The 13,456-nt window shown below is 32.6% G+C and overlaps 2 protein-coding genes across 2 annotated transcripts; both read left to right on the top strand.

Moving 5' to 3' along the window:
* Positions 1-235: 235 nt before the first annotated feature.
* Positions 236-2,671, top strand: LOC122269910 (uncharacterized). The gene has a single exon (XM_071181079.2). The coding sequence runs from the start codon at positions 236-238 to the stop codon at positions 2,669-2,671; it is 2,436 nt and encodes an 811-aa protein (XP_071037180.2).
* Positions 2,672-2,768: 97 nt separating this feature from the next.
* Positions 2,769-3,476, top strand: LOC122269532 (ATP-dependent DNA helicase PIF1-like). Its single transcript, XM_043043166.2, has one exon. It carries the CDS (start codon positions 2,769-2,771, stop codon positions 3,474-3,476), a length of 708 nt encoding a protein of 235 aa, XP_042899100.2.
* The last annotated feature ends 9,980 nt before the right edge of the window (positions 3,477-13,456 follow it).

Below are 13,456 nucleotides of genomic sequence, written 5' to 3'. Positions count from 1 at the left end.
ATTAGCCTGTTACCGACTCGCCTACCGTCCGAATTATGCCAAGCCACTCCCGATCGATTGCACAAATGCAGGAATAGATCAACGATTGGTCGAGTTTAATGCACTTCACTTTGGCGGACGCTTACTCCAGCAATACGTGGTCGATACCTACATTCGCGTCGAAAGAGATCGCATACAGTGGATAAGGAGCCATCAGCGTGAAATTCAAGCCGAGAAATACGCCGGAGTTCACAACATGCTCAGAAGCTTGGCTGCGCAAAAATATGCTGCAATTGGCGAAACAACCATCTTACCGTCATCTTTTCCCGAATCAACGCGCTGGTACACCGAGAATTTCGAACACTCCATGGCATTAGTGCGAAGATTTGGATCGCCCGAATTTTTTATCACCGTTACCTGCAATCCGCAGTGGCCAGAACTCCTGTCAGCGATACGCAATGAATTCAACGCCGTAATTCCGGAAAGCCTGTTGGCTCTAACCCGTCCAGACATGGTTGCAAGAGTCGCACGTCTCAAGTTCCGCCAAATCGTCGAAGACATCATGACGCATCAAATCTTTGGAAGAGCATCCACGTACGTCTTCACCATCGAGTTCCAAAAGCGAGGTTTACCGCACATGCACCTATTAGTGATTATGTCGCCAGCGGACAAGATTCACAGCGCTGAGCAACTTGACGATTTGATCTCGGCGGAAATTCCAGAAGATGATCTGGAACTCAAGGAACTGATCTCGAAATGGATGATCCATAACCCTCGTGGTGATATGAACCCAAGCGCTCCGTGCATGGTCAGCAAACATGGAAGAGACCAGTGCAGATGGGGATTTCCAATGGAACATCAAGACATGACATCGCTGGTGGACGATGAAAAGCCGAGGTATCGCCGACGCTACAATCCGTTGTTGGATCCAATGAACCCAGAATTCTCGCATGAGCAAGCCATCTACAGGAAAGACTGCAACGGCCAGCGCGTCACCACAGACAACCACCACGTCGTCCCGTACAACGCCTACCTGCTCAAGAAGTATCAATGCCACATCAATGTCGAATTCGTAGGCAGCATCGAACCGGTGGAATACCTCTACAAGTACATCTACAAGGGCCATGATTGTGCTACGATAAAAGCCGTCGAAAACCAGCAGACGATCATCTACAACAAGCCGGAGAAGTACGTGGAAGCTCGCTATATCTCACCAGTTGAAGCATGTTGGCGCCTATTCAAGGATTTCGAGATCCAAGCGAAAAGCCACACCGTCGTTCGACTTGACATTCACCTACCCGGACAAGATGGCGTTAACTTGGACCAAACGCCAGTTGACCTTGCCAATATTGGACAGAAGGGTTCGACCTTAAGGGCTTACTTCCGCCATAACACCGCGCTGAAAGAAGACGAAGCGAACGGAAAGGCAGTCACCTACCACTATTATCATGAAATGCCGGAGCACTACCGATGGATTGGCCAGACGAGCACTTGGCAGAAGAACGTGAATGCTTGCAGCAGAATTGGTCGCGTATATCCAGTCAACTTCGTTTCCCAGCCAGAACTTTTCTTCCTGTGCACGCTTTTGTTCCACGTCAAAGAACCAACGAACTTCAGAGACCTCTACATTGTCGACGGTGTAATGCACGCAACCTACAAACAAGCCTGTCTAGCCAGAGGCCTCACATACGACGACCAACAGTACGTAGAAGGACTCCGCGAATCTGCTTCATCGAAAATGCCAAGTGTTATGCGCATACTCTTCGCTCAAATCCTGATACTTGGTGCGCCAGAAAACCCGAAGAGATTATGGGAACTGTTCAAAGAGGACCTCGCGGAAGATTTCATTCGAGAAGCAAGACGCACTGGTGGTTCCATAGAAGAAGCGATAAAGTGTGCCTACCGAATCATCGCGCATAACCTGAACACCGAAGCTACCGAAGGCCGCAACTTCCGATACTGGGTGCAGACAGATGGCATGGAAGACATCGACAACTATGAGCAAGATTTGGAACACGATATGATCGACGTCGACGAATCAACAGCAATCGGAGACCGCATGTACCAGCAACTCAACGAAAAGCAGCGTGAAATCGTCGACACCATAATCCAAGCACTTGAAGACCCGACTCCTGCTGCGAAATGCTTCTTCATAGATGGACCAGGAGGAACCGGGAAGACATTCGTTTACAGCACGCTGTATCGCATCGTTACCGGAAGGCTTAAGAAAGTGAAATGCATGGCTTACACCGGGATAGCAGCGATTCTTCGACCGAGTGGTCAAACAACGCACCGAACCTTTGGCTTGAAAGTCCCGCTTACATCCGACTCAAGATCATCCATCAAACCAGGATCACCGAAGGCGAACGCAATCAAAGGAGCCCACATGTGTCTGATGGACGAAGCTCAGATGATGTCAAAATACGGCTTGCACAACATCGACGAACTCCTACGCGCGATTTGCAACAACATTCCGTTTGGAGGCAAAGTCATGGTGCTTGGTGGCGACTTCCGACAGCGCTGTCCAGTTCAACAACGTGCCAACAAAAGCGGAATACTCGACCTTTTGATCAAAAGAAGCCATCTGTGGCAAGACTTATTCGCTCGAAAAGAACATGCGCGTCGATCCCGAAGAAGAAGAATTCGCGAAATACCTGCTAAAGCTCGGCGACGGGGAACTCGAAGTGAATGAACTCGGCGAAATAGAAGTCCCAGAAGAAATTCGCTCTGGTGGTAACCTCATCGATGAAATCTTCGGACCATGCCTCAGAAGTGGGAACTACGAAGCAATGAAGAATCGCGCTATTCTTGCACCATTGAACGACGATAAGGACAAGATCAACGAGCAGATTATCGCTATGCTTCCAGGCGAAGAGAAGACATACACAAGTTTCTACTCGGTAAAGGATCAACATGAAGGGGGAATTCAATTCGCGCCTGAATTCCTGAACTCGATCAACATCGCCGACTTGCCTCCACACAATCTGAAGCTCAAGAATAACGCCATCATCATGCTTCTCCGAAACTTGGACGTCTCTGAAGGAATGTGCAACGGAACACGATTGATTGTCACCGAACTTTGCAACAACATCATCAAGGCTAAGATCATCACCGGTGAACACGCAGGCCGACAAGTACACCTTCCAAGGATCACGCTCGACTCCAGCAAATCACAGCTTGGCGCAACTATGCAACGGCACCAATTCCCAGTTACTCCAGCATTCGCCATTACGATACACAAGTCACAAGGCCAAACATTCGAATTCGTCGGCGTGCTTCTCCTCACGACGGTCTTCGTGCACGGAATGCTCTACGTCGCGTTTTCAAGAGTCAAGCGTCAAAGTGCGTTGAAGGTCCTGCTGCCTCCTGAGAATCCAACCCACACCCGAAACGTCATATGGAAGGAAGTCCTGAACAAGAGAAACTCACCAGCCGCACCTGCCTCTCCGACAAGAAACTACCTGGACAACATGGAAGACTTCGCAATCGATGATTAATGTTTATTATGTTTATGCTGTTATAGGTTTATAATATGTTTCTTATGTATGTATATATGTTTGGTTTTTCTAAATAAATTTGTCAAAAATATTGGACTTCAACACACTGCTCACTTTGTACCATTTCTTTAATTGTATAATTTTTTGTTATCAATTACATTTTATTTCCTATGACTTTTCAAACTTTACCTTTGTATAGAATAGTTCCCTTTCCAAACTCTAACTTTGGTTAGATGGTTTACAATGGCGCACTTTAACCGGTTATCTTTTCACCAATGGTTTCACAAATTTTCTTACGGCATGTATTGTTTTGATAAATCACAATTGAAAATTTAAATCTTCGAGTTAGCTTCGATACCTGTTTTCTCCGAGCGGAGCTCGGTCACCCGCTGGTGAAGAATAAAACAAAGAAAAATTAAAGACATATAAAAAAGGGAGAAATAATAAGTAAAAAAATAACAAACACAGTTAAAAAAAAAAAAATGTATATATATATATATATATATATATATATATATATATATATATATATATATATATATATATATATATATATATATATATATATATATATATATATATATATATATATATATATATATATATATAAATCCATGTATGCACATTATTGGCAACGATATATTACATTGATTGATATAAAACAAAATAAGCTACGTGCTGAAAATCTAAGTTACTGGAGAAAAGGATAGTAGGAAATTCGTAATAGGATAATAGGATGTGGATTAGTTATGTTAATATTAAAGGGAAAACAAGAAACAAATCTACTACATTAAACAAGCTCATATTGATGCAATTAGTACTTTATCTCAATTTCACTGATTTATAAATACTCCTTAAATTGTCACCTACCAGTTTACCAAACTCTTCAATCGTGTCAGTATATGCCATTTAGTTTTGTTCAGTAATAATTAATAGATTTTTTTATTCATCCAGTACGAAGTCCGGGTATCCAACTGGTTTTCATATAAAACTCCAGCTTCGACAACCAGTTTAAGAGTTATTCATGAATACGCAAGTTTTTTTTTTTTTAAATTTCTATTAATATTTTAGTTATGTTTTTAAAGATAACTGCATTTATTCAAAAAGGTCACAGTTTCTTCTAGAAACAAACACAGAGTATTTTTAGCTTTATTCCAGATAAATTTAATATGCATAACACGCATGTGTGATTTGATAATTAGAAAAGGATGTTGCTATTGGTTAAATTTTTTTTGTTGACTTTTGGAGGAATCGATATTAAAGCTAATATCGTAAGGAATATTTTCATAATTATAAGAAGAAAAATGCGTCTTATTTTAGTAATAATGAAACGTCATATTTTTGCAATAATAAGACGTTATATAAAATTAATAAACGTTGCCAATTTAGGAAATTTTAATATGCGAAACACAAATATGAAAAAGTAATTTCAAGTAAACGTTTTTGCACATTTTAATTTATTATTTACTTCAACGCTTTAAAAGAATTTATTAAATTGTTTTCTCCTTTTCGAGAAGACGTTGTGGTAATGTGAATTTAGGAATGCGTTCTTAATAAACAAAAACAATAATACATTCCTTTTTAACTTTTTAGTTGAGAAATAATGTCTTCCGAAACTGAAGATTACTTTTCCTCTTACTGTAAGTGTTAAAATAACTTTTCTGATAAATCTTTCAGATGTTTTTAGTTTTTTTCTTCTTTTACTTTTCTTTGAGAAGTTCGTTTTACGTTTGCCAAAACTGCTTTAAAATTCTCATATAGAACTAAATTCTTTAAAAGAAAAATCTGGCGCGTTCTCTGCGAGTATTTTGTTATTTGATTTATTTTACAATGCCTGCTCTATACTATTCTTTTTAGATTTATATTCATTTATGTTCATATTTTTGTCATGAAATAAAACAGAAGATTTATCTATCCCGTGTTTTCGTACTTCAAGGTCTAAAAAACATCAAATATGGAATGATAAATAAATTTATATACCAAAACTTTTTGGTTCGACTTTTGGAAATTCCCAAATACAAATATTAAACTGTTTCTGTAGTCTCAAACAGTTTCCTACTTTTGAAAATCATACTAAATGAAGATGATAATATGTTATTTGTCGTAGATTTATTATCTGCAAATCATGTGAAATTAAAATTATCATCAACTTTAAATGAATATATTTATTATGTGTTAAAATATTCCTAAAATCTCTCTAGCGAACGTCATCTAATGCATTGTAGTGTACTTCAAAATTGCTACAACTTTATTCTCCTGCAGACGTATAAACAATATTGCAATATTGCAATACAATCCGAACGAAAACATGATTTATATATATATATATATATATTTTATGCAATAATTACGAGCAAAAATGTAATTTGGTATTTTTTAATCATAAAAAAAGGCTAATAGTTACTAAAAAATCTGCTAGGTCATCAGAATTGTATTTGTCCTAAAATATAAAACCCAAATTTGTTCTATTAAAAGATTCTAAAAGTATTTAAAAAATATTCTGAAATTAAAATTTAAAATTTTTAAATAAAATGTATTACGTTTGAAATGTTTTGTTTATTTAAAATATTCAAAAGTTTATCAATAATTGTTTTTATAAATTTCAATGATGAATAACTGCTTTTCTTAAACCTAAATAACTGCAAATTTAAAAAATAAATATATTGTTTGGAAATAAATATATTGTGAAACATGTTTGGTCATGTAACTCAAAAAAGTCACCGGTGTCTCATGCTGTATTTCATAATCATAAGTTATTAAAATGCTAAATATAGCATTTTTCATTTTGACCTAAATATAATGCAAAATAATAAAAAAAAAGTTCGAAAAATATGCTGAATAGAAATTCTGCATCTAAGGGTTAAACCACCTTGAAAACAGTGGTTTAACAACAGTAACCGTATTCTATGAGTAACCGTACACTATAATTGGAACCTTGAGCCTACTTTTCGGAGATAGAAAATACGTAATACAACTCTTAACTTTTACATTTTCATATCTATAGTTTTTTTTACCATATTTTTCTTATTTTAAACTACGCTATATGAATTTAGTGTGTCCAAGATATTCAATTTTTCAATAGTTTGCGTAAGGTCTGCGTCACAAAACTCATTCGTTAAAAAAGTCTCATAAAAATTATTCACAATTCTGTGATAAAGAGAATTGTATTTTTTTAGTTTTTACTTTCAAGAATTGAATGCCCATATAGCTATTTAAAAGAATAGTATATTGATTGTAGGTAAAAAAGGGAAAAACAATATTTTTTTTTCTCATCCTACTGCGAAGAAATCTTCATCACAATATAGATAAGCTGGCTTAAGTTCCTTACATTATCATTGATTGAAAGTATCGGTTGTCCCTAAATCGATGTGTTAACCATCACACACATATATTTTCTACATCTTTACAGAAAGAAAAGTAATCTAACTCTGTTTTTGTAAGTAGTATTTTTTTGTGTCAGTAATTTTCTTTCATTGTCAAGGTTGTATCCCTAAATATTCTGTTAATAATATTCAATAAATAACAAATACTTATATAAACTGATGTTAATTTACTGTACTCTGAATGGAACTCTACTTGTTTGTGTACTTGAATAAAAATATCCCTTACAAAAATATTAGGTGTTTTTAAGGTTGCTTTTAATGCTAAGGTTGATTTGAGATTCATTTGAAATTGACTTTGAAAGCTATCTTAAAAAGTCAACCTCCCAAGGTTTATAATCAAGGTGTATGAAGTTGTTTTATTCTCATTTTAGTTTGTCCATAGGTTGATATAAATCCTACCTGAGAGCAATCAGCTTAGAGAGGTTGATTTTTTATTTGAACAAGTTATTTTTTTATCTGCACTTTGAGCGAATTAGTATGTTTGAAGTGATAACAATTTTACCAAATTTCAACTAAATGTATTGCTAAGCTGTATATGAGGTTGATTTTATGAAGTATAAATGAGGTTGGAGTGCAGGTTTAATGATAAGGTTATTTTTGGTGCAAGCGCAACAGCATTTTCAACTTCAAGTGTATTTTTTACTCATATCAACCCCAAAACAATCTCAAAATCCGCTTATTTATTTATAAAGGATATGGCAGTATTCTCGAATTTTAAAAATATTCCTTTAATGAACTAATACCAATAAATGTTTACAAATAATTAATGATTAAAATAAATGTAAATTAATTAGAATAGTTAAAAATTTGATTAAAAGAATTATTTTGGGTAATTTAAACTAAGAGAATGCCCCAGTCTCATTCAAATTTCACTGCAACTGTCTAACCCTTCGAAGAAATTTTATTCAACATTTTTTTCATACTTTTTTTACTATTTTTAATTCATTTAGATCAAATTAAGTGAATAATATTACATTTAGTATTTTAATAATTTATGGTTATGAAATGGAGCATGAACACCGATGTCTTTTGTGCATCAAAGATAAAATCTTCCTCACATGGTTCACTTCCATGCAATGGTTTTTCAAACTTGCACTTAATTGCAGTTATTTAGATCTAAGTAAAAAGGCTATTCATCACTGAAATCAGGTTAATTTACAAAAAGAAAATTCTTCAAAACTTTTTGAATCTGAATGGGAAAAAAACCTGCTACTTTTTCGGGATTTTACTTTTTAGTACAAATATAATTCAGATGATCTATCATAGTTTTTTAGTAACTTTTAAACCATGATTTTAGAATTAAAAAATATTAAAATATATTTTTGCTCGTAATTATAGCGTCAGAGAAAAAAATATATAAATAAAAGGGACACCAGCGTCCTATCTGCGTAAAAAGGTTAAAGAGTAATAAATGCAAATTTGTAATAATATCTGAAAAACTGACAAATGTTTTACATTAGAGTACTTATATAACATTTTTTATGACTTTCCTAAACTTTAAAATTGAAAACAGTAAAAGCACTTAAAATTAAGCGTCATTTAAACCTGATATTTAATTAAAAAAGTTCTGAAAAATTTAGTAATGTTAAAGATATTCTACGATCAAGAATAAATTTTAAAAAAAACTATCGAGGAAGCGAAATTCATAAATTTAAATTCGAATCCAAGATGGTGAAAGAATAAGTAATTTAAAGAATACTAGGGGGCTCCGCCCCCTGCTCGCTACGATCGCCAACCCCCAGAACTGCTTCGCAGTTCCATTGCATATTGCTTCGCAATCTTATAAAAACATTTTAACAAATTTAAATTTTAAAATAAAAATGCCAGATATTGAAATCAATTACTTAATGAAATTTATGCACTTCTCTGCCCCCTTCACAATTTGATTATCTTTTCTTCATGTAGCTGAGAAATTTGGAGCTGTAGCAGATAATATATCTCAATAAGAAATGCTTTCCCGTTTAGAATTCCGCCATTCATTTCTCTGACGTCTGCCAGAGATATTTCGACGCCTGATAGCAGGCATTTTATTTAGGCAGCAGGCACTAAATAAATAAAAATAGAACTAAATAACTAAGATATCGTTTTAAATCTCAAATCAAAATAATTGTTTGTAGAAAGTTTGTTTTGGTTTAAATATTCGCACGTTTGTTTTGGTTTAAATATTCGCACGATGCCATTGCCATTCTATTGTAACGAAACAAAAAATTTATCATGAAACTAAAAATTTATCAAAGGAACTAAAGATATTGAATTCTTTTTTTAAGAAATTCAGTTCCGTTTTTTTTTATCCACTCTTATTTTTGTTTATCAATCTATTAATTCAGAAATGCTTTAAATCAAACGATGCTTACGGAAACAATGCTTATGCGAACACCCCGAAAAATGATTTGCTGAATTCTCATTGGTTGAAACTAAATTATTAATTTTATTAATTAATTAAAGGAAATTTTCATAATTTAAGACCTTATTGCACATCTACATAACAATACCTTTAAAACGACACCTTATTTGTTTAATTCTGTTGCGTAGTTTGGGAGTTTTTAGCGAGACAAAATATTGCTAGCCTATTAATATATAGATATTTCTACAGCACAGTTTTTTTAAATTGTTCTTATTGTTTTTGCTTAAATAAAACTTATTATACGTGAATGAATTTTTTAAATTCGCAAGGTTTTACTGTACGAAATTAATGTTTACTAAATTGCTTCGTTTGGCTAGTTAAAATTTAAGCTAAAAGTTTTGAAAACAATTTAAATAGCAGGATAATACACTTTCGAAAAAAAATTTTTAAATCCCCACCTCTTTTAATTAATGCACTCATATTATTTCACAACATTAAAAAATTATAAAATATAGTATGAAGTATATTTTTCAACATACAGACTAAGTTTATTCTTTGAAATATAAGTTACAAGTTGTAAGCTGAAGTAATAAGTTATAAGTTGAATTTTGAGATCTGGGGAAAATCCAAATAATATCAATAAAATATGCACAATTGAAGTTAATAAATTTTTAATGAACAAAAAAGTACTATCATAACAATTCTGAAAGAATGGTATAAAATGTGAAGCAGAAAGCATAGATTCTATGTATTTTGTCAAATAGCAGAACTGGTTTCTGCTGCATTTTTAAAATAATTATTTTCAGCTTTTTTGGCAAAAGTTAATTATAAGCATTAAATTTTTGAAATTTACTTGATTACGTAATATTCAAATAAAGCATTATGGATTTTGAAGCTTTTACCGCGAAAAAAAATTTAATACATCTTTAAGTGTGTACTACAATATAATAACGTTTAGAAGCAGAATCTAAAGCATAAAATAAATTTAACAAATATCTGGCAAATGAACTATTTAAAATAAAAAATGTACTTTTTATACTTGTATTTCCCCATCTTTTAATTTAACGTAATATTACCCAAGGTATAAATGAACCAGTTTTAAAGAGCAATTTTATCCTCAAAATGTTTTCTTCCATGATATATATGCATCGTTCTCCTTTTTAAGTGCCCTTTGCTCCATTTTCTCTTAAGAACTAATCTTAAATGTTTAGTTTTTTCTTTTCTTTTTTAAGGGAACATTTTTCACTAGTTGAACAATTAAGAATTTTTTTGTACAGCGTTTTTTCTTTCGTAAATATGTCTATGTTTGCGAATAAAGTAAAATGCAATTTTATTATTTTGTCGAATATAATAGAAGAGTCAAATAAGAATAATTTCTTTCACTTTAATATTTTATCGGCCACATAAATTTTAATGGTGATAGGGCTGCATTAGCATGCAAACTTCCAATGCATTTTGTTTAAATATTATAAAGAATATATTGATTATCCCCATCTTTCTCAATTGTGATATTTTAAGTGATTACAAATTAGAACGCTTCTGTTTTCTCTCCTAGAAATAGAATAACAGAATTAAAATCAAAAATACTACTGAAATCTAATGAATCACTACCGAAGAAGGCGTGATTTAAAACACTAAAATCTGCTTGAAAGTAGAAAGAAACAGCTTTGAATTGAAAGACGATAGTTATAAATACCTCCAAGTTTCCTTAGGTAATCAAACTAGTTTTTATACTTTTGATTCAACCTTCCTCACTAGTGATTTGAAAAAATGTAAATGCGATTTACTGATTTTTAGTTCTGATCCTTATTGTGCATACCTTTTTGACTTTTTCGACAAAGGATCTTAAAATTATATATTTAGGAAGCAGATTAATGAACACCTTGATTAAAATAAGAAAAGTGTTTAAGCTATTACATCTTTACACGGTTTAACTACATGGTTTATCATAAACTTACCCTTTGAATAAAGACTGTATTAAAATGTAAAAAATGTCCGTATTTTGTATTAAAATGTAAAAAAAGGCTGCTGTCAGTGACTAGCAAAAATGTATTTCAGTCACTGATTATAAAAATGAATCTATGCTCTTGAAACAGTCATAATCTTAAAATACGGGCATGCATGTAAACTTTTTATCTTCAAATATATAACCACTGGCAGCTAATTAACGGTCATGCTCGTAAAAATTTGGGCCTTGCCGTTGACTCATGCTAGTTTTTCGTGGAAACAAAGCAAAATAGAGTGTTTTTGAATTCTGTCTGTCTTCGAATCTGTTATCTGCAGAGGAATGAAGGAGTTGCGAGTGTACAAACGTAAAGAATGTACAAAAGAGCTGGGTTCAAACCCGGGTCATTTGGGTTCACATTTTGAGGATGTGACGACCATAGATACTCCTCTAAAGGGGTTAGAAAGCTTTATTTGAAAATCTCAGAAATTAAAGGTCAGAGCTTCTAATCTTGCTGTCCTTTACAATTAGGTAAAAGCCCTTTACAAAGAAAGTTCGTTGTGTAAAACTCTTCTACAATTACGGAACTTTATTCTAAGAAAAAGTGAATTGACCTTATAAATTAACTCTCTGAATTTCATGGGATCTTCTTAAAGTGCGCAGAATCGATAATTATAACTGAAAATAAAAATTATTCAATGTCAAGAAAATTTAATGAATACAATTATACTACACCATACAAGGTTTCTTTACATTCATATTCAGTGTGAACGGTAAATTATATCTTGTTTTCAAATGCCAAAGTTTAAGTGGATACTTTAATATAAATAACTGTACAAAATATTTCTGTACAAATGTTATATCGTAAAACAAAATGGGTAATCATTAAGTCACATATTTTACCTCGTTAACAATATTGAACTATATCAAGATAATCAATGGAAACTTTTACATCAACGTATTTAAGTAATATTTTGACTTTCAACGACCTTCAGACTGATAGAAACCGTTATCATATAATCGAAAACTCTTTAAGTGCTCAAAACAGAAACGTATTCTAATAATATTTAAATGACTACTTTTCTAAATTTACATGAAAAGCAATTTTAGAGATGTCAATGCAACTCGGAGCTACTTCGTTCAACTATCATAATACTTCTATGTGAGCAACCAGTTTAATCAACAGTGCTTGTAAGTTCTTTTAAAGGTACTCATTATATAATGTTATGAATATTTTCTTTGAATGTTAAAATGTTAAAGAAAGTAATTCAGAATAATCCACCCAATAAAGTTAATTAACTTGCAATATAAATGAAGCAGTTTACAATGACCCTGTCATTGTAGCAGCAGTACCCGATTTAATAATTGCACCAGACATTTGTAACATTAAGTCAATTTTGCCAAATACGACTATGTTACTCTAATTGGTTGCACACTTCAATCTTTTGCATATTCACATTTATACACACTTATTAATTGCATGAATGAGATGCACTGAATCAAAATCAATAATGCACAGGTCACTAAGAGATTTTTATACACTCATGGAGCTTTTTAGCGAATATTTTGGTATCAATTTGCTCTGAAATTCAATTAATAAGTTTCTTAAGCTTTCTCCCGTTAATTCACGGTTTATAAATTGCCGACCAAAATAATTGGTTATGAAGTTATTGTTGCTTTTTTAATCTTCCTTATCCTTCAAAAATTAATTTTATTTACATTCTTGTTACTAATTAATTCTGACAAAAATAATAAATGCCTCTTTAATCTCCAGGCTATATTTTAAGCAGATGTTTGCCTGAATTAATGTTAATTACTTTCTGACATATTAATAACAACTAAATAAGCGTGTAGCGATTATTTCTTTCGCTGATAGATTTATTTTTAGAATGTAATTAAATTAATATTAAACCAATGTCTTTTAAATTTGCATATAAATTCTCGAAAATAATTAGAATTACTTTAAATTTCACTCCTTTGTCTTTATTCATTTGTAGAACTGTTTATCCTTAGTTCTAATTTATTATTTATGCATTTTTGTATAAGTATTTAAATTTTATTCAGACAAAATAAAATATTAAACCAATGTCTTTTAAATTTGCATATAAATTTTTGAAAATAATTAGAATTATTTTAAATTTCATTCCTTTGACTTTAGTCATTTGTAAAAATGCTTGTCCTTAGTTCTAATTTATTATTTATGCATTGTTGCCCAAGTATCTACATTTTATTTAGAGAAAATAAAATATTAACAATATATATTATTTAGAAATAAATTCCATCGGTCCAATCCAATCGCAGAATGGTT

This window comes from Parasteatoda tepidariorum, chromosome 8 (genome assembly GCF_982258835.1).
Source record: "Parasteatoda tepidariorum strain Cologne lab strain chromosome 8, Ptep-v5.0, whole genome shotgun sequence".
In the NCBI taxonomy this organism is placed as follows: domain Eukaryota; kingdom Metazoa; phylum Arthropoda; class Arachnida; order Araneae; family Theridiidae; genus Parasteatoda; species Parasteatoda tepidariorum.
The sequence above is the reverse complement of the archived record's forward strand: the minus strand, read 5'-3'. Positions and strand labels throughout refer to the sequence as shown.